This window comes from Pelophylax lessonae (genome assembly GCF_965119305.1).
Source record: "Pelophylax lessonae genome assembly, chromosome: 13".
Lineage (NCBI taxonomy): Eukaryota > Metazoa > Chordata > Amphibia > Anura > Ranidae > Pelophylax > Pelophylax lessonae.
In genome coordinates this window covers 120,754,110-120,777,053 of record NC_138780.1, presented here as the reverse complement: position 1 = coordinate 120,777,053, position 22,944 = coordinate 120,754,110, and the positions used below count along the sequence as shown (strand labels likewise).

Below are 22,944 nucleotides of genomic sequence, written 5' to 3'. Positions count from 1 at the left end.
CAAAAAGATTTTGTTCACTGCACCCCAAAAAGGACGTTGTTCACTGCACCCCAAAAAGATTGTGTTCACTGCAGCCCAAAAAGATTGTGTTCACTGCAGCTCACACACAGAAAAATGGATGTGGATCACTGACACCTGCCTATCTCCTATCCCACACCACACAGCAATATCGATTGTAGTTTGTAGAACACAGTTTCCCTAAAATTCAGCAGCAGCAGCCTCTCCCTAACAGGATTGAGAAGAGATCGTAGATCAGGATTGAGTGCAGAGTCACCCCACCCCCCACACAGCAATATCGATTGTACTTTGTAGAAGACACTGACCCTATAATTCAGCAGACTCTATCCCTAAAATGCCTACAACTCGCCCTGCCTAAACACTCCGACCTGTCCCTCAATTCTATCCAGACACAAATGGTTTTTTCCTGCCTGTCTTTCCCTAATCAGCAGCCAGCACGTTGATGTGTGCTCTGTCCCTGATCTAAGCAGCAGAATGAAGACGCTGCGGCTGCCTGGAACTTATAAAGACTTGGTCACATGCTTCAGACGGCCAATCACAGCTACTGAGACATTTGCAGGCATGGCTGGGATGGCTTAAGGCACACCAGTTAAACGATTGTTGATTGGCTGTTGAAAGCCCGCCATGAAAAGAGCGCCAAAGCATGCAAAACCCGGAAATAAAACGACCGAACGCGGATTTTTACCCGAACATACAGTAAAGTGTCCGTGTCCGTGTTCGGGTACAAAAAATCCAATTATTCGGTACGAACACGAATAATACAGTCCGTGTTCGCTCAACACTAATCATGACCTATTAGATATTTCACATCAATTGCCTTTGCTCTTAGAGGCTTGTTGGGATCCAGTGGTTTACCTGTATTGTCTTATGTACATGCATTATTTGCCATTTGAATTTATGCTTTTTTTTTTTATATTTATATAAGATTTTTTATGCCTATAAAAATAAATGCTATATTTTTTATATAATATTGATGTATTTATTTTCATCAGGATCAATACCCACTCCTAGCCTCTAAAGTCCCATTTCTATGTGAGAGACCGTAGAGACCCCAGTTTGCTGTGGGATCCTCTCATCCCTCTCTCCTTGTCCTTTTATACACATTTTGTAGGGATGTGGCAGGAGTGGTACCCTCAGTATGTCTCATTCATTCTCTATATCGGGTATTTGCGTAATACTGTTTATTAAATTAAAATTGAATAAAACTTGTGCATTGTACTCACAAGTAAATGTGCCAACAAGCATCACCCACTACATCAGCTGTGTGTATCCGGAACGCCGCTCAGTCACAGTGTGCATTCTAACTGCGTTTCAACAAAGTGGATGTGACTAAACCGGAAGTTGTGCCACTGTACCAGCCTTAATGCATTTTGCAACTAGCGTCATCAGGAAGTTGATTAGCGGCCATTTTCCTGGTCTCTATATACCCCCTACTGGACTCTTATTGGTTAATTAATGCAGGAGGGTATTTGGCTATATTAAAAAAATATATTCTGATCTAGTCTAAGACAATCCATTTGGTTGGGCTTAAATACTAAACTGTTAAGTGTAATGTTCTGGTACCTTTGGGTACCCTAATTACTCTTTCATAAGTGTATGCGCCCCACCATTCTCTTTTGGTAAGGTGTGCATACACCTTTAAGACTGATGCTGTCATCACTGAGCGCCGGACTGGATGGCTATTTAGATCGCCGGCTCTCACTCACATGTGTTCGTTCAAACTGCTTTGTGCCTTGATGCTAACCTGTCTTGAAGCTCACATGCTTGCAAGCATACCTCGCTGTCGGAACCACGCTGCGCTGATCCCTGTATCCCGCTACCGGATCATCCGCTCTTGCCGAACCTCTCCTCTGCTACATTGCTATTAGTGATAAGTACCCCACAGGGGAAATCTCTATAACCTTTATACTAAAGCTTACACTATCTAGCTCTGCATACTAAGGACTATTACTACATCTGCATTATCTAAGATTGCTAGCTCTTGAGCCTACTACCACCTGTTCTTGCACTGGGTTGATCTCTCTTGTATGTCCACCCGCTACTCTGTCATCTACTACCATACATGATTGCTAAACCTATCTGCATCCCATCTGCTACTATCTTACTTTCAAGAACATTTCCTTTCAAGTGTCTGTCATCTACCATCTCTACCCAACCTGTCTCTTCAGCCTATCATCACTGTGTTACTATATACATAAGTCACTCTAGGAAACATCTTATTGAGTGTGTGTATTTACTTGCTGAATTGAGATCATCCACACATGATGAGTCATTGAGAGTTGGGAATGGTGTCTCAGCGTTTCTCTACAGGACTACTGAAGTGGAATATTTCTGCAGCTGAAAATCCACATCATACGTAAAACGCAGGAGCGTTACAGATTGAACGAACCACAAATGGATTCAGCAGAAATAACCACTCAGATGAAACAATTAAAACAGCAAGTAACTGCGTTAATACACGCACTTGCTGAATTAAAAGAAGACAATCAGGCTCTGTCGCAGCAGGTAATTAGACTGACACAACTTACCTTTGCTCAGTCCCCTGAACCCAAAATAAATCCTCCTTTGGTATTTATAGGCGATCGCAAAAAATTTCACGAATTTAAAAACGCATGTGAGTTACTTTTCTTGCTAAAACCCCGTACCTACCTTACTGATCACATTAAGGTTTGTACTATTATTTCTTACCTAACAGGCGATCCTCGGGCCTGGGCAGACTCTCTTTTTGAGAAAAACGACCAGCTTCTCAACTCCTATGCCTTGTTCCTAGCAGAACTCACTAGCCTATATGATGATCCCAATAGGCAGAGTACTGCCGATCTTCAATTAAGATCCTTGAAACAAGGTAGGAGACCTGTAGAAGACTTTGTCGCAGAATTCAAGAGATGGACCCTTGATTCAGAATGGAATGATGCATCTCTGAAAACCCAATTTAGGCTTGGCCTATCAGAGGCCGTTAAAGACGAGCTCGCCCGAGCGGATCTGCCAAAAACCCTGGATGCATTGATACAACTCAGTATCACCATAGATAGAAGACTACGAGAAAGAAAGGCTGAGAAAATGGGAATGCCATTATCCAGTTCTTCTCGGATTTCGGCCGTTGACCCCGTTCCTATGGAGATAGGAACCATACGCCCACCTCTATCAACTATGGAAAGAGCCAAAAGACGATCTGGTAATCTCTGCTTGTACTGTGCATCCCCGGATCACAAGATAAACGTCTGTCCCCTAGTCTACAAAAAGAAGGGTGAGTGTTCACATGTCCTCCTAGGGGGATTGACAACTTCAATCACTAACCCTTACCTTTCTGTTTGCTTAACATTACAGTGGGACCAGAACAGGATTACTACTAAGGCCATGATTGACACAGGATCTTGTGGAAATTATATTGACATACGTTTTGCTGCTTTAAATAAAGTTCCTATTATTTCTAAACTTAAACCTGTCTCAGTAAGTCTTATTAACGGTGTTCCTTTATCCTCTGGTCCGATCACTGATCAGACACAGGCACTCCTAGTCACTACTAACGGGTCTCATATGGAGACCACTACCTTCGATCTAATACCTTCACCCCACTTTCCCATTGTGTTGGGACTTCCCTGGTTGCACACACATCAACCAACCATAGATTGGAAGGAACGGACCCTGGCCTTCCTCTCTTGCTATTGCGAGGGTACGTGTAACCTCCCGTCTTTCGGGAAGATCCTGTCTGTGGTGACAGATGAGATTGCACCACTATGTTATCAGGATCTCTCTGAGGTTTTTCTTGAGAAAAATGCTCAAGCACTACCTCCCCATCGAGACTATGATTGTAACATTGATCTACTCCCAAATAGCAAATTGCCGTTCGGTCATGTTTATCCTCTTTCACAGGATGAACTTTCCCATCTCAAAGACTATTTGGATGAGAATTTGGAAAAAGGTTTTATTAGACCTTCCACTTCTTCCACAGCAGCAGGACTCTTTTTTGTCCGCAATAAGGACTCATGTCTCAGGCCTATCATCGACTATAGGCAATTGAATGCTATTACAATAAAAGATCGCTATCCTCTACCGCTTATCCCTGAGCTCATTGAGCAGGTGCGTGGAGCTACCTATTTTTCAAAATTGGACCTGAAAGGAGCATACAATCTCATTCGAATCCGTGATGGACACGAGTGGAAGACTGCATTCAGAACCAGATACGGATTGTTCGAATATCTTGTAATGCCATTCGGGCTATGCAACGCCCCTGCAGTTTTTCAACGATTTATAAACGATATTTTCAGAGACTTACTAGATGTCTGTGTTGTGGTATATCTGGACGATATACTTATATATTCACGATCCCTGTCTGAACACATAAGACATGTAAGACTAGTATTATCGAGATTGCTTGCACACAACCTTTATGTGAAACTGAAAAAATGCTTGTTTCATAAAGAAGAGGTACTCTTTCTAGGCTACATCATATCCAAAACAGGAATCGAGATGGACATGAGTAAGATATCCTGCATTCAGGATTGGCCTACACCAACCACACGCAAGGCGCTACAGCGATTCCTTGGATTTTCGAATTTCTACAGGAAGTTCATTAGAAACTTCTCTGCCATTGTGAGACCCCTCACACAGCTCACTAGCATTAAAAAAACATTCAAATGGTCAGATGAAGCAAATAAAGCTTTTCACCTGTTAAAGACAAGGTTTACTTCTGCTCCCATATTACGCCATCCAGACCCATCCCTCCAATACATTCTGGAAGTAGATGCGTCAAACATGGCAGTAGGAGCAATACTCTCCCAATGACCAACTCACACTTCACCACTTCATCCAGTCGCCTTTTTTTCTAAATCCCTAAGCAGTCCAGAGATAAATTACCCAGTGGGTGAAAAGGAACTGCTTGCTATAAAATTGGCTCTGGAGAATTGGCGACATCTACTCGAAGGCACCCAATTACCAATACTTATATACACGGACCATAAAAATCTCCAATATCTTCAGACTAACAAAACTCTCTCGCACCGACAGGTACGATGGTCACTATTCTTTTTAAGGTTTAACTTCCTAGGGACCTACACACCTGCAGATAAGAACAAAAAGGCGGATGCACTATCACGACTAACTGAAGAAAACTACTTTGAAATCCCTTCCGTTCCTATAATACCTCACAAACGCATTATTGGAGTTGTCCGTTCCTTGAAGGAAGAGGTTTTGCATGGTATAAGTTTGGATTCACCCCCACCACAACTAAATACTGATGCAGAAGGCTTCCTCTACTACAACGACAAACTTTACATACCACCTACCATACGCACCAAGATCTTGGAATTATCGCATGATGTGCCTATGGCAGGACATATGGGTATGACAAAGACTCTTAATCTGATTACCAGGCAATTCTGGTGGCCTGACATGAAAACATCTATACAAAAATTTGTCTCTTCATGCAATGTCTGTGCCAGGTCCAAAATTGACACTACGAGACCATCCGGTCTACTATGCAGTCTACCAATACCCCAAACTCCATGGGAAGTTGTGTCCTTGGACTTTATAGTGGAATTGCCTCCTTCCAAAGGATTTAATACCATCTTAGTGTCAGTGGACCATCTGACAAAAATGGCACATTTCATTGCTATTCGCAGACTACCTTCGTCCAAACAAACGGCAGAACTCCTGATGAAACATGTCTTTAAGTTACATGGTATCCCAAAAACTCTTCTGTCTGACCGTGGATCACAATTTATTTCCAAGTTCTGGCAAGAACTATGTCACATACTACGGATCGAGCGGAAGCTCACTTCTCCTTACCATCCGCAGACCAACGGACAGACTGAAAGAGTCAACCAATGCATCGAGCAATATTTACGTTGTTACACTTCTTACCAACAGGATGATTGGGTGGATCTTCTCCCTCTGGCAGAATTTGCCTACAACAACAACGCAACCCACAGTACGACCAAGCAGAGTCCGTTCTACTTGAACTATGGGTTTCATCCCTCTATTCTTCCACCACGCATCCTTCCTTCAAATAACCCAGTAGCTTCAGACTATCTTATCCAAATAAAGGACTCTCTGGGTTTGCTTAATACTACCATTGCACACGCTCATAGTCAACAAAAGAAGTACTATGATCTTCGCAGAAGACCTTCTCCTCAGTACGCTATCGGGGACCTCGTTTGGCTCTCAACAAAAAATTTAAGACTGAAAATCCCTAGCAAAAAGCTTGGACCTCTGTTCTTGGGACCTTTCCCAATCAAGAAACTTATTGGAAAAGCTGCAGTACAGCTTACATTGCCAATAGACCTCAAAATACATCCCATTTTCCATGTGTCGCTACTGAAGCCCCATGTTCCTGACCAAGGAGTAAGGCCTACTATCCCACCTCCTCCTCCTGTACAAGTTGAAGGTGGAGAAGAATACGAGATAAAAGAGATTCTGGATTCTCGTATCCACAGAGGAAGACTTCAGTACTTGGTTCGATGGAAGAACTATGGGCCCCAAGACGACACCTGGCTAAACACCTCTGACATACATGCCTCTAGATTAATCCGCAATTTTCATGCGAAGTACCCAGACAAACCAGCTCCAGAGGCCTTCAGGAGCCGGCCTTAAGGGGGGGGGTACTGTAATGTTCTGGTACCTTTGGGTACCCTAATTACTCTTTCATAAGTGTATGCGCCCCACCATTCTCTTTTGGTAAGGTGTGCATACACCTTTAAGACTGATGCTGTCATCACTGAGCGCCGGACTGGATGGCTATTTAGATCGCCGGCTCTCACTCACATGTGTTCGTTCAAACTGCTTTGTGCCTTGATGCTAACCTGTCTTGAAGCTCACATGCTTGCAAGCATACCTCGCTGTCGGAACCACGCTGCGCTGATCCCTGTATCCCGCTACCGGATCATCCGCTCTTGGCCGATACTGTTGAGAGATCATACATTAAAAGGTATACTTCCTAGAAAACCCACTTTCATTTATAAAAGAGCACCAGGCCTTAGGAATCTTATAGCTAAAAATGTTATAAATCCCCCAAAGAAAGGAACCACATTCCTAAATAGAGATGGGTTCTTTAGATGTGGGAAATGTAAAGGATGCAAAACAACACTAGACAAGAGAAGGAAAGTAGAAACATTTACAGCTACAGATGGAAGAGAATATAAAATACGGAAGTTCATTGCCTGCAGTACACAGTATGTTACATATTTGTTGATATGCCCATGTGGTTTAAGATATGTTGGAAGAACTACGAGATGTTTGTATTAACACATAAATGAATATATGTACAATATAAAATGAGGATATAAAAATCATAGCATATCTAGACACTTTAGGACTACACACAATAGGGACCCATCTAAACTGAGGTTTTATGGGATAGGTCGAGTACAACCACATTGGCGAGAAAGTGATATGCGCAAAGAATTATCTAAAAATGAAACCCAGTGGATATACCATCTTAACCGCTTGCCGACCGCCGCAAGTACATATACTGCGGCGGTCAGCCCCTCACAGGCAGAGTGACGTATCGGTACGTCACTAGCCTGGGAGGGTCTGGGGAGCGAGCGCGCGCCGCCGGCGGTGCGCTCCCTCTCCTGCGCGGTCACGCACCCCCCCCCCGCGCGTGTGACCGGTGGACCCGATGTCCGCCGGTCACTCTGCGATCGGCGGGGGAGAGGGAGAAAGGCAGGCAGCTTGTGTAAACAAGCTGCCTGTCAGTTCTCCCTGTGTAGAGACACTGATCATACGGTTCTACTATGTAGAAGCGTTGATCAGTGTAACTACACCTCAAGCCACAGCCAATCACAGTTAGAATCACGCCCCTAGGGACACACACAGCCCCTCCCTCTCAAATAAAGTTAACCCCTTCCCTGCCAGTGTAATTTTACAGTAACAGTGCATATATATAGCACTGATTACTGTAGAAATGTCACTGGTAACCCCAAAAGTGTCAAAAATGTCAGTCAAGGGTCCGATCTGTCAGCCGCAATGTCGCAGTACCGCAAAAAAAAATCGCAGATCGCCGCCATTACACGTTAAAAAAAAAAAAACAAAAATGACAAAAATCTTTCCCTTTGTTAGTAAACGCGATAACTTTTGCGCAAACCAATCAAAATACGCTTTTTGCGATTTTTTTTTACCAAACATATGTAGCATAAAACAAATTGGCCGAAAATGTTAAAAAATTTTGATTTTTACTTTTTTTTTTTTTTTTTTGGGAATTTCATATAAAAAAATGAGAAAAATATTGTTATTTTTTCAAAATTGACGCTCTTTTTTTGTTTATAGCGCGTGATCAAAAAATCGCACAGGTGATCAAATACCACCAAAAGAAAGCTCTGTTTGTGGGAAAAAAAGGACGTCAAATTCGTTTAGGTACAGTGTCGCACGACCGCGCAATTGTCCGTTAAAGTCACGCAGTGCCGAATCGCAAAATACCCCCTGGTCTTTTAGCAGCCAAATCCTCCGGGGCTTAAGTGGTTAATACCCTTAGTCCTATAGGCCTAAATATAGATATATAGATCGAAATTGTTTTTTAAATTATTGCAAACGCTTTCTGTAGCCAGCCAAGAGTCTTTCAATTCTTGTTTGAGGTATCTTTGCCCATTCTTACTTACAAAAGTTTTCCAGTTATTTGAGATTTCTGGGCTGTCTGTCACGCACTGCTCTTTTAAGGTCTATCCATAGATTTTAAATTATGTTGAGGTCAGGAGATTGTGAAGGCCATGGCAAAACCTTCAGTTTACGCCTCTTGATGTAATCCCCCGTGGATTTCGAGGTGTGTTTAGGATCATTATCCATTTGTAGAAGCCATCCTCTCTTTAACTTCAGATTTTTCACAGATGGCATCAAATTACAATCCAAAATTTGCTGAAATTGTATTGATTCCATTTTTCCTTCTACTCCTGAGATGTTCCCTGTGCCACTGGCTGCAATACAACCCCAAAGCATGATTGATCCACCCCCATGATTAACAGTTGGACAGAGGTTCCTTTCATTAAATTCTGTGCCCCTTCTTCTCCAAACGTACCTTTGCTCATTCCGGCCAAAAAGTTCTATTTTAACCTCATCGGTCCACAGAACTTGTTTCCAAAATGCATCAGGCTTGTCTATATGTTCATTTGCAAAGTTCAATCGCTGATTTTTGTGGTGAGGATGTAGAAGAGGTTTTCTTCTGATGACTCTTCCATGAAGACCATATTTGTACAAGTATCTCTTTATAGTGGAATAGTGTACCACAACTCCAGTGTCTGCCAGATCTTTCTGGAGGGATCGTGCAGTCAAACGTGGGTTTTGAATTGTTTTTCTCACAATCCTGCGAGCTGTTCTGTCTGATATTTTTCCTGGTCTTCCAGATCTTGCTTTAACTTCCACTGTTCCTGATGACTGCCACTTCTTAATTGCATTCCGAACAGAGGATATTGACATCTGAAAACGCTTTGCTATCTTCTTATAGCCTTCTCCAGCTTTGTGAGCGTCAACTATTTTCAGTTTCAGTTTTCTAGACAACTGCTTAGAAGATCCCATGGTGCTGATTGTTGGGGCAAGGACAGATGAGTCTGGACATTTAAAACCTTTGAGATTGACATCACCTGGTCTTCCCAGACGATGATTGAGAACAATCCATGACACTGGCAGGTCTCAGCCTTGCAAAGGGGGCAGTGCATGCTATAAATTCTGCAGGGTGCCCAAACTTTTGCAGACGCCATTTTTTTGTTTTCTGTAATTTAACATACTGTTAGCATCCAACATGGTAATAACCAGACACTGGAAAAAAGACAAAGCTCCTAACTTATCTGAGGTAGTTGTGTCTGTCAATCTTACCTATGAATATGAAACAAAACTCTCCTTATGTATAGGTACATCAGGAAAAGTTGAGAAACTGTGGCAACCTTGGTCATCTTGGTTTAAAACTTAGCAGTATATATGTCACCACAATTGTCTTATCTCAATTACAACCCTTTATTATTCCCTGCAAGCTGCATGTTATGTTATGCTATGTTCATATCCTAATATGTTCAATTATGTGTATCTGATGCTTTATGATCAACTCTTCAGTCTCTTACATTTGACTTGATAATTTATTTCCTTTTTGTACATCCATGCTTACTGTACACTATTGTATCATAGAGAAAACCAAATAAAACATATATTAAAAAAAAAGAAAATTTCAACACTGTGATTGCTCTCATTCAGGATTTAAGTATAACACAGCAAAAACTGATAATGAAAATATCAAGTCACCTGGCGCTCTTTTAGCAGCTCCCCTGCTCTTGTCACTGGTCTCCCAGATGTCCCAGCTTCTTATGGCTTTTTGGGCTTCCCTGGCTTCCTTAATCTATAGTCACATCTTCCAGCTCTACGGGCCCACTTCTGGCCTCTCTGCAGAGGTTCTCCTGACATCCCGGGTTCTTTTACTCATGGGAGATTTAGAGATTCCCTCAGTCTGCTGGACTTGCCTAGTTGTCCTGGTCTTTAAATTTAGAGTCAGAGTTTCCTAGACTCTCCTAGTTATCTCAACCCTGTCAAGGGACATAAAATCCATCCAAAATGGAATGCAGTCTCTCAAGTAGAACATCTTTGACTCTTTGATGACTTCAAAACCCAGAGAAAACTGAATAGCCAGTTTTCTCCGCTCAGTCCAAACACTCTAGAAACCCCACACTCTGCATTAGTGCTAATCCTCTGTGTCTTTCTCCTAAACTCACATACTCACACCGTGGTAGGACCTAGCACTGACACAGCCTGTATCCAGACCCTTCAAGTATTTGAACTTTGAGGCACGTATTCACTCTCAGATTCTGCTCACTCACCTGATCCAGCATAACAGATCACTAATACATTTTGCTGTATATGCCAGTAGTGCTCTATTGTATTTTTGATGGAATTTTCTCACTTTAAATAGTCAGCCAAATGTTTTAATTTAATGAAATGAACAACAGTAATTTATTCAGAAACTTCAGTCTGTAGAACTCAGGTCATGAACGGAATTTCAGAGTTGTTACTGAAATAATAGAAGAACAACCAAACATTTTTATGTGCACTGGCACAAATCCTGATATAAAAGATTCAAGGTACCATTGCATTGAACAAAAAATGAGAAGTATTCATTTCTGTAACCGCAGTTAAAAGCCAACTTTTCAAAAAGCATATGAGCACACCATTTAAAGAATAGTTCTACTCAACTTAAAATTCTTTAGTATTGCAGTGCATTGTGTGAGTTAAACCATACACTGTGTTCACATGTGGTATGAATGGTGATTGCTGACATCACTGTGTAGGACCTGTATCAGCAGCCAGAGAGTTATCTGCAGCTAGGAATCAATAAGATCGAAAGTGATGGGCCATATAGCACATTAAAAGACCACCTCTTACTCCTTCTTGGAAGTATTTCCTATGTTATACTGTATATGTCACCTATAAATTAATGGGTAACTGATCCAGACAAACGTAAGTGAGGTCTACGGGGGGCAATCAAGTTTTTAGGTTTTGTCTTCTACACTGCTTTACACAGATTACAGTTTGAATCTGATTAGTTCCAGTTAGACATCAGCATATACTGAGCTTTTTAATGAGGCAAGCAGTGATACTTAAAATGCACCTGCCTTCACATAAGACTGTATATTAGGTAATTACAACCATATAGATATCTCATACCTGTAAGTTATAACCCAGGCAAATCCGAGCAGCAACACACATAGGATTCAGATGAAGAGCCTTTACAAAATCCAGCTGAGCATATCTGAATCCCTCTTTATGGCCATATTCCATGTACGCATTGCCACGGCCAATGTATCCTTCCGGAGACAGGGGGTTTAGCTGCAGCACCTGGTTAAATGCCTGCACAGCCTCTCCGTACTGCTGCAGTCTGTCACAAGAAATGTGTAAATGTTAAATCTATGAATGATGAAAGCAATTTTAAAAATATACCATTTACTATCAAATTTTAAAAGGACAATATATTGTCAAAAGTAGTGGGACACCTGCCTTTACACACACACATGAACTGTAATGGCATCCCAGTCGTAGTCCGTAGGGTTCAATATTGAGTTGGCCCACCCTTTGCATGTATAACAGCTTCAACTCTTCTGGGAAGGCTATCCACAAGGTTTAGGAGTGTGTCTGTGGAAATGTTTGACCATTCTTCCAGAAACGCATTCATGAGGCTAATACATTTAATAGCGAATTTTAAAATACTTTTGACAATTTAGTGTATGTTAGGTCCTTATATTCAACAATGTAACACGACTTCTTATACCATACTTTGTCAAACACAAACATCTGATTTCTGAACATACTCCAAAATGTTAGCATTGTCTTTACAACTGATTAAAAAATAGATACAGCTGCCAAAAGTTGTCCTATGTAGAGTGTATTATTACACAGTATATGATTTCCCTAAATCCACTGTCCTGTTGTTGAATATTCTACTTAGCAAAGTGAAGTCCATCCAGAATATGACAATGGTTTCCTTAGAGATTCACTGTACTTCTTGACCACAGTACACCACCGAATTTCACCAGTAAGTAATGCTATAAGCAAAACCTTGTATTGCAGATCTCAGTCCACAGAGCAATCAGAGGTGCAGAAAAAAGAAAGAGTCTGTGTAACTACATCAGGTGTCCAAAACAAAGCTAGGTCTTAGAGCCTCAAGTAGCTGCAAATCATTTGGAACAACAGAAGATGATTTTTTACCAGCTCAAATGTGTACTTAAAACTATTTTTATTTTTCATTATGTATTACATAATAAACAAACTCTGTAGGGTGGTAATACCTGTGATGGCAGTCTCCTATCACCTGATGGATCTTTATGTCTCCAGGAGTTTTCCTAGCCACAGCTGTGAAGTCCTATTAACAAAAAGTGCTGGTTAGTAATCTACATAAGTATTATATCCTCTGCATTGTTTATAGCAGCCAATATGGCTAAGGTCCCTTGATCTCTCTCTCTCTTAATATATTTGCCAAGAAGTACCTATTGAGACAAGTGTGTTTATTTTGAGTTTAGTAAATAACAGAACATAAAAACGTAGGTTTAAACCTAACGTTTGTTCCAAATGCTGCCAGGCAAGGATGACGTTTAGAGAAAGCCTTTTCTGTCCCCACAATTGGTAGGCATGTGCAGCCTATCAGTGCACGTCAATGAAGGAGAAAAATTACTTATTTGCAAAATTATAACAGAAACTAGGAAAAACTTTATTTGTTTTCAACATTTTGGTCTTTTTTTATTTGTTTAGCAAACAAAAAACCCCAGTGGTGATTAAATACCACCAAAATAGCTCTATTTGTGTAAAAGAAAATTATGAGAATTATCCAGGGCAGGAAAGGGATGAAAGTGCCCAGCACTTAAGTGGGGTAAAATAACATTCTAGACAACACTAAAAATTACAGCCTAAAGTGTATCTAATGCCAAAACATTTTTGTAACTTTAAACAGAGTAAGAATCACTGTCATGCATTTTCTGTTGTTTGTGAACCTGCTGTAAAAATGAACATTTTTCATTTTCTTTGTAACCACTGTCAACAGGACATACTGTACATTGATGGGAAATCCAAATTTATATAGTTACTACTAGAACAGGACATGAAGGAAAATCTTCCAACTGGGACATCCAGTGACAAAACATTCTAAGAGGATATTTCCCCTAACTTTGGCCATCTATTGCCAAAGACGTCTTTCCTGCCAGTATATTTAAATTTAGAGGTAATTACCGTATCTTAGTTTTACATTATTTGTAACACCAATTGGGATTATCCCAATCCCATCAACTAAACCCTTCTGGGTATGAGCCTGGTGGGTTGAAGGACGTGCCATTATACCAAAGATGCAGATTTTTAGCACCTTTCATCTTCTCCATTATGTGTTTTACATTTGCAGCCTCCTTCTTCCCAAGATCCTATTCTGCAATTCTTTATTTTTCTCATACACCCTCCCATGTCCCTTTTCTGCATGGCCACCAACTTACATTGTCAATAAAGAGGACAGTTGATGACCAAAGCAGCAGGATCGGGACCCAACTGAATTGACGCTATGGTACTCTCAGAGTGTGAAAAACTACGGATTGGGTCATAATGATGATTAGATAGCACACACAAGTTTTTTCATACCAAACACTATATAGATTTTTTAATACTTGTCTGGAGGTCTTATGTTAGATACAGAATGTGTGCCACATACAACATGTAATAATAGGTATACGTAAAAGGATTATCCATTAACACTCTTTAACAGAATCTTCCACACTTCTCTATTCACACAGAAATACATTAACATTCCACAGCAATCAATCAAGACTTTATTACTTGGTACCTCCAATGAATTGGCATAGTCATAAAGCTCAAGGTACAGCAATCCACGATTAACGAGAACTTTAACATCAGCTTCTTTCCATCCTCCCAGAAGAAGTACAATAGCATAATCTTTCAAAGCCTGGAAATCATACAGAACAGATGAATCAAACATTACTACTTTTTTTTATTATATGAATGTATTAATCAAGAACTAAAAATGTGTGTCCTCAAAGAAAGTCAAGAATACACTTAAAGGTAAACTCCAAAGAAGCAGCATATGGCACAGTTAAAATACATATATGGTAGTTGTTTTACCTGCCAAAGAATTTGTAATTCTTTGGAGCCAGATTTTAGATGCAGACAGCAAAGCCAAATAGCATAACCTGCACTAATAAGTCATGACCCTTTACCCCCCCCCCCTCCCTTCTTGTCAGCCTGTTACCTGTTAGCATGTGCATTGCCGTAGAGCCTGAGTTGCTTGCTCCCATTGCTGACCCTCTCTTATGATGCAGTGCAGTGGATTGAAGAAGTCTAATATGAACCAAAGTCTAGAACTTACACTAGCTGCATTTATACACATAATTCTTATTTAAAAGAAAGGTATGGCCAAAGCTTTTTTGGCCATACTTCTCTTCTGAGCCACAGGAGTACATCTACTTTTGCACTCCTGTGACCAAGAAACCCGCTGTTGGCTGACATCACAGATCCGCTCCAGGCTCTGAAAGGATCCCGACAATAATATTGTGACCCACCCAGTTGCCTGCTCGGCAGCTGGCTAAGCCTCTCAGCGTGCCACTGAGAGCATGAGTCAGCCACTCTCACCCCTTTCCCAGTCCAGTGCACCAGTGAGCTCTGGAGGGACAAAAGAGAGAGCTTCAACTGACAGTCATCACTCTCTACTTAGAGCAAACCAAGAATTGAGTAATCAGAAGTCGTAAGATCGCTTAGTTCTCAGGCTTAGAGCTGGCAGGGGACGGCTGCTGCATCAGACCTATGTATAGATCTAAGTATAGATGTTTATTTTTTTCTCACATGTCTCCTTTAACATATAATTTGCAATAACAGGTGTTATTGCTAGTATCCAGAAAGGGCAAAGCAGATTTCCAGGCAAACATCTAAACACACAGATAAAATAAATAAAAATGTACAGCGTTTTAAAAAAAAGCTTGTAATGCTCTCGTGATAAACATACTGCGTAGCCTAATAGGTGACTAAGGATCAGACTTCATATCGCTGCTAACATTAGTTCACAGCGAATGCCTTGGATTTACAAAGTTCAAATGGCCAGAATTAAATAGCAAGCCCCCCCTCTTCACTGACTTTAAAGGGGTCAGACACAAAATTCACAAACTTCAAGCTAAAATTTGCAAACTAAACCCTGGGAGATTTGCTAATACCTAGTGACAGCATTATCTATTTCTTCTTTCAGCTTCCAGTGCCTTTCAACTGACTGGTGGCATTGCATGCTACAAGCTGAAATGGAAAAAGTAATCTCTTTGGCTAGGCAGTATGTGAATCACAAGTATTGGTGAACAGAAATACAAATTGTATGACAGGTAAAATAGTTTAAACTGTATTTGTTTGACTATAATTTTGTTTTGTGTAACTTTCTGTTTTGATTATACGTTAGCATGCGCTTACCATCATAAGATTATTTAGCAATATATCACAGGGCAGTATATGGAATTTTGCAACTCTAAAGTTTAAAGGCTTTTTCAAAAGGCACAAGTGCCCGCAAACATTGGTCTTCGGGAGGTGGAGAGTGTAGATAATAGGACAGTTGCAGAATTTAAAGTGTGCCCAGGCAGGTAAAGTCTCCATCTTTTGGGATATTTGATGCAGGGTCATCCAAGCTGGTTGTCTCATTAGATCTGTAGCATGGTGGTTGTGTTTCTGTTTCAGGCAAAGGAAAGAATTATCCAGATTGCCAGGTGGGAAATTGGGATTGTCCAAAATGGGAAAACAGGGTGAAGCAAACAAGGCAAGTCTGTAGGATTGAACTGCTCCAGAGGAAATTCATCAGGTAGGATCAATAGTAGTACAGTGCCTTGTGAAAGTATTCGGCGCCCTTGAACTTTGCAACCTGTGGCACAATTCAGGCTTCAAACATAAAGATATAAAACTGTAATTTTTTGTGAAGAATCAACAACAAGTGGGACACAATCATGAAGTAGAACAAAATTTATTGGATATTTCAAACTTTGTTAACAAATAAAAAACTGAAAAATTGGGCGTGCAAAATTATTCAGCCCCTTTACTTTCAGTGCAGCAAACTCTCTCCAGAAGTTCAGTGAGGATCTCTGAATGATCCAATGTTGACCTAAATGACTAATGATGATAAATAGAATCCACCTGTGTGTAATCAAGTCTCCATATAAATGCACCTGTACTGTGATAGTCTCAGAGGTCTGTTTAAAACGCAGAGAGCATCATGAAGAACAAGGAACACACCAGGCAGGTCCGAGATACTGTTGTGGAGAAGTTTAACCATTTTACCACCGGAGGATTTTGCTGTCTTCCGTCCAGGCCACTTTTTGCGATTCGGCGCTGTGCGACTTTAACTGACAATTGCGCGGTCGTGCGACGGCGTACCCAAACGAAATTTACGTCCTTTTTTTCCCACAAACAGAGCTTTCTTTTGGTGGTATTTGATCACCTGTGCGATTTTCACTTTTTGCGCTATAAACAAAAAAAGAGCGTTTATTTTGAAAAAATAACAATATTTTTCACATTTTTTTATATGAAATTCCCCCCCAAAAAAATGTAAAAAATCAAAAAAATTTTACATTTTTGGCCAATTTGTTTTTTGCTACATATTTTTGGTAAAAAAAAAATCACAATAAGCGTATTTTTATTGGTTTGCGCAAAAGTTATTGCGTTTACTAACAAAGGGAAAGATTTCTGTCATTTTTGGTGTTTTTTTTTAACGCGTAATGGCGGCGATCTGCAATTTTTTTTGCGGGACTGCGACATTGCGGCAGACAGATCGGACCCTTGACTGACATTTTTGACACTTTTGGGGTTACCAGTGACATTACTACAGTAATCAGTGCTATATATATGCACTGTAAAAATGACACTGGCAGGGAAGGGGTTAATTTTATTGGAGAGGGAGGGGTTAATGTATGCCTGGTGCTTACTGACGTGTGGGGGGGGGAGGTGACAGAGTGACACAAGGACAGATCCAGGGTTCAGCTATGCTGAACCCTGCAATCTGACCCTGCCTGTCACTTCAGAGATCCGCCCGCTGTGTTTATACACAGCGGGCGGATCTCCACACTAGATCCCCGACAATCGGGTAAGAGCAGCGGCGATCGCCGCTGCTCCTCCCCTGGCCCAGACTCCCGCTGTGACTGAAAACAGCTGGAGCGAGCCTCCGGCGGCGCGCGCGCGCCGCCCACAAGGGGCGGAGTCCAGCGACGTAGGTCTACGTCGCTGGACGGGAACGAGCCACTTTGCTGCAGTAGCAGCAAAGTGAGCGGGGGTAAAGTGGTTAAAGCCGGATTTGGATACAAAAAGATTTCCCAAGCTTTAAACATCCCAAGGAGCACTGTGCAAGCGATAATATTGAAAAGGAAGGAGTATCAGACCACTGCAAATCTATGAAGACCTGGCCGTCCCTCTAAACTTTCAGCTCATATAAGGAGAAGACTGATCAGAGATGCAGCCAAGAGGCCCATGATCACTCTGGATGAACTGCAGAGATCTACAGCTGAGGTGGGAGACTCTGTCCATAGGACAACAATCAGTCGTATACTGCACAAATCTGGCCTTTATGGAAGAGTGGCAAGAAGAAAGCCATTTCTTAAAGCGGAGTTCCACCCTAAAATTATACTTACCTCCATCTTCTCGCTCCGGGTCACCTGAAAAACAAATGGATAATCGCAATTTTTGTTTTTTTTTACTTACCTGGTTTAGAAGAAAATATACTTACCTTACTTCCTCTTCCTCCCCTCGGCAGCCACGGCGATTCGTCACTTCCTGGCTTGCATTGATTCCTGGGAGCTGAACGTCATTGCTCCCAGGAATCAATGATCAATGCGCCTGCACCGGCCCCGACGTCAGTTCCGGTGCAAGCGCCGTCATACCTTGCTAAACAGCTTCTGGGCATGCCCAGAAGCTGTGCAGGGATGACGCTGCGGCACCGGAAGTGACGGCGGGGCCGGTGCAGTGCATCGTGGGACCGAAGAAGACGGAAGAGGACACAGAAGAGGATCGCGCTGGCTTCAAGCTGCCCACAGCTGTGATGTCAGTGCTGGACAATACATTTTCAAGGTAAGTATTTCTTCTAAAAGGTAAGTGCAACCCGGGACAGATCAGAGGCCTGGGGGTATTAAAAAAAATTCCCAGGGTGGAACTCCGCTTTAAAGATATCCATAAAAAGTGTCGTTTAAAGTTTGCCACAAGCCACCTGGGAGACACACCAAACATGTGGAAGAAGGTGCTCTGGTCAGATGAAACCAAAATCAAACTTTTTGGCAACAATGCAAAACATTATGTTTGGCGTAAAAGCAACACAGCTCATCACCCTGAACACACCATCCCCACTGTCAAACATGGTGGTGGCAGCATCATGGTTTGGGCCTGCTTTTCTTCAGCAGGGACAGGGAAGATGGTTAAAATTGATGGGAAGATGGATGGAGCCAAATACAGGACCATTCTGGAAGAAGACCTGATGCAGTCTGCAAAAGATCTGAGACTGGGACAAAGATTTGTCTTCCAACAAGACAATGACCCAAAACATAAAGCAAAATCTACAATGAAATGGTTCACAAATAAACATATCCAGGTGTTAGAATGGCCAAGTCAGAGTCCAGACCTGAATCCAATCGAGAATCTGTGGAAAGAACTGAAAACTGCTGTTCACAAATGCTCTCCATCCAACTTCACTGAGCTCGAGCTGTTTTGCAAGGAGGAATGGGCAAAAATTTCAGTCTCTGGATGTGCAAAACTGATAGAGACATACCCCAAGCGAGTTACAGCTGTAATCGCAGCAAAAGGTGGCGCTACAAAGTATTAACTTAAGGGGGCTGAATAATTTTGCACGCCCAAATTTTCAGTTTTTTATTTGTTAAAAAAGTTTGAAATATCCAATACATTTCGTTCCACTTCATGATTGTGTCCCACTTGTTAATGATTCTTCACAAAAAAATACAGTTTTATATCTTTATGTTTGAAGCCTGAAATGTGGCAAAAGGTTGAAAAGTTCAAGGGGGCCAAATACTTTCGCAAGGCACAGTATGTCTACTCAGGTCTGGGGTGGGAGGTCTGGGTAGCCAGATAAGTGTTTCCAAGAGTCCTCTGACAGTCGCCGCCCATTCATACAGTCTTCACGATTGGGTATTGGCCTTCTCCGCAGGAGCAAACTAGGCAGTAATTTTGTTAATACAACAAACATTAACATATAGACACACTCACAGGGGCCGTCCCTCTGGCCTATATCCTCCAGCCAGTACCACTCTAATCCAGTTATGTAGCAAGCAGTCCATGAAAAACCGTCAACCCCAAAGAGAGGGGCGGGGCGACGACTGTCAGAGGACTCAGAGAAAATAATTTTACGATAAGATTTTACAAAAGTTCTATTTTCTCTTACGTCCTCTGACAGTCGCCGCCCATTCATACAGTCTTCACAATTGGGATGTCCCAAAGCAGTGTAGATGTGAGGGATGGGAAGACGCAACCTTAAAATAGGCAACTCAGCACCTGGGTCAGAGAAAAAACTCAACTGAATCATTGGGGTAAGTAAAGCTCAACAAGAGCTAACCCAGGAAAAAAATGAAATAAACCCCATGACTAAGAGACATTAAAAAAATAGCATGTCTCTTTAAACCACTGCCGCACTCAAAACCTTGCGGCCAAAAGAAGGATCCAATGATGCCAACACATCAAGTTTGTAAAACTTAGAAAAGGTGTGTACAGACGACCAGGTCGCCGCTTTGCACACCTGAGCCACCGACGCCTGGTCGTGAAAAGCCCAAGACGCACTAACCGCTCTAGTAGAGTGCGCCTTAACGGGGAAGGGAGGAACCCGACCCTTAATCGAATAGGCCTGCACAATCGTCTGATCCATTTGGAAATGTTTGCCGCAGATGCCGCTGTACCCTTTCAAGGTCCTTCAGGAAGGACAAACAGACAATCCGACTTCCGGAAAGAGTCCGTGGCAGAAAGGTAAACCTTGATCGCCCGAACCACGTCCAAGGAATGCAAGGCAAATTCCTTCGGATGCTTAGGCTTCGCACAAAGCGAAGGCAACACAATATCCTCATTGAGGTGGAAGGCTGAAACCACCTTAGGAAGAAAAAAATGATTTGGTCGCAGGACCACTTTATCCCTATGAACAACCAGATAGGGGGAGCGGCAAGACAGAGCCGCCAACTCAGACACTCTACGAGCAGAGGGATCTCGCTGATGTTCTCAAAGGGAGGTCGTTGTAAAATGGACAGAACCAGTTTCAGGTCCCAGGGAGGTAAGGGAGCCTTCCTCGGGGGAGCCAGATGACGCACCCCCTGCATAAAGGTGCGAATCAAGGAATTAGACGCCAAAGGACGCTGAAAAAGAATGGCCAAGGCCGACAATTGGCCTTTGATCGTGGTCAGCGCCAGTCCCTGATCCACCTTAGTCTGTAGGAAGGCCAAAACCCTCACCACTGAAAAGAATCGGGGGTGAAGACCTGTGACTCACACTAGGCAAAATATGCCCTCCAGGTACAATGATAAATCTTCCCAGAGGAAGCTTATCTAGCTTTTAGCAAGTTAGGAATGGCAGCCGACGGGGTACCCCTGTCTCTCAAGGCTTGGCTTTCAACAGCCAAGCTGTCAAAGCCAGTAACTGTAAAGCTGGATGTAAAATCGGTCCCTGAGACAGAAGATCGTTTCTAAGTGGAAGCCGCCAGGGAGGTTCGACAACCATCTGCATAATGTCCGCGTACCAAGACCGATGCGGCCAGTCTGGAGCTACCAGAATCACCAGCATCTGTTCCCGAGGCTAACCTGCGGAGGAACCTGGACAACATTTGAATCAGAGGAAAGGCATATATCAGCCGATAACGATGCCACGGCACCACTAACGCGTCGGAGGTGTCCGCCAGAGGATCGCGAGATCGAGCCACTAACCTTTCCTCCTATTTGTTAAGACGGGGTGCGAACAGATCCACGTCCGGAGACCCCACCAGATACAAAGAACGTGAAACCTTCTAAGGACCATTCCCCCTGGTCCAGGGTCTGGCGACTTAGTTAGTCCGCCTGCCAGTTTTCCACACCTGGAATGTGGACAGCCGAAATCGCCAGAACATGGGATCCGGCCCAAGACAGAATCTGGGCTACTTCCCCGGTCGCCGGAGCACTCCTGGTGCCCCCCTGATGATTAATGTATGCCACCGCTGTGGCGTTGTCCGTCTGCACTTGTACAGGGCCGCCCTGAATCCGAGCAGACCAACAGAACGAACAGAGCTTGATTGCCCAGAGCTCCAGGACATTTATCGGTAGAGAGAACTCCTCACCCGACCACGTCCCCTGGGCACAAATCGTGCCCAGAACTCACCCCCAGCCCGACAGGCTGGCATCTGTGGAGAGCCCCGTCCACAATAACGGCCGGAAGGACTTGCTTTGTGTCAGAATCTGGGACTGGAGCCACCACAAAAGATCCGATCTCACCTGGTGGCTTAGAGAAATCCTTCTGTCCAAGACTGAGGATGCCTGTCCCACCTGGTAAGGATCTCTGCCCCGTAGCAGAGCCAACACAGGAGCCAAAACCTTGGTGAACACCCTTGGAGCCGAAGCAAGACCGAAGGGCAATGCCACAAACTGGTAATGCTCCTCTGTGATTGCGTAGCGGAGATACCGCTGATGACCCTCATAAAAAGGGATGTGCAGATATGCATCTTTTAGGTCGATGTGGAGGCCGTGAATTCCCCTGGACTCAGACATACCACCACCGACCGGATGGATTCCACCCGGAAATTCTGTACCCGCACAAAGCGGTTCAGTAACTTTAGGTCCAAAATCGGACGCACCTTGCCCTCTTTTCTGGGCACTGTGAACAGATTAGAGTAAAACCCCCGAAACCTGTCCCGCGGAGAGACCGGCACGATGACCCCTTGGGTGAGAAGGTCTTGAACCGCCCATTGTAGATCCCGGAAACGATCGGGAGTCAGATGGAGATTTGATGGAAAGAATCTGTCTGCGGGGCGAGATCGGAACTCGATCTTGTACCCTAAACAAATGAGCTTGCGAACCCACCTGTCCTTAATGTCGGACAGCCAGGGCTTGGGAATACAACGCAGACGTCCCCCAACCCCTGATAGGGGTGAGGGCGTTCCTTCAGGAAGGGGTGGACTGGGTTGCCTGCCCAGCTTGACCCGTTTTAGGCTTACCCGCCCAAAATTTCTTGTGACCACCGGAGGCCTTGAAGGACTTACCCTTTTCCTGTGCCCCGAAGGCACGAAGGGACCCCGCTTAGCATAGGGAGATTTACCTTTCAAGACTTGAGGCAAGAGAGTACTCTTACCCCCAGTAAGCCCCTTGATCAGCTCATCCAGAGAGTCACCAAAAAGACAATCCCCCGCATAAGGGATGTCAGACACTGTCTTCTTAGAAGTGTGGTCGACCGAATAATGCGGCGTATTGCAATCCCGACCACAGATAGACGTGTGACCAAAGGAGC

The 22,944-nt window shown here is 43.0% G+C and overlaps 1 protein-coding gene across 1 annotated transcript in view; it reads right to left on the bottom strand.

The window, feature by feature from the left end:
- Nucleotides 1-22,944, bottom strand: part of LOC309569394 (uncharacterized protein) — a 326,566-nt gene that overhangs the window by 62,119 nt on the left and 241,503 nt on the right. The window contains exons 26-28 of the mRNA XM_082275209.1: nt 14,303-14,422; nt 12,771-12,844; nt 11,653-11,863 (exon numbers count right to left, since the gene is read on the bottom strand). Coding sequence (XP_082131335.1) covers nt 11,653-11,863; nt 12,771-12,844; nt 14,303-14,422 — 405 coding nt within the window. The remainder of the gene's footprint in view (nt 1-11,652; nt 11,864-12,770; nt 12,845-14,302; nt 14,423-22,944) is intronic.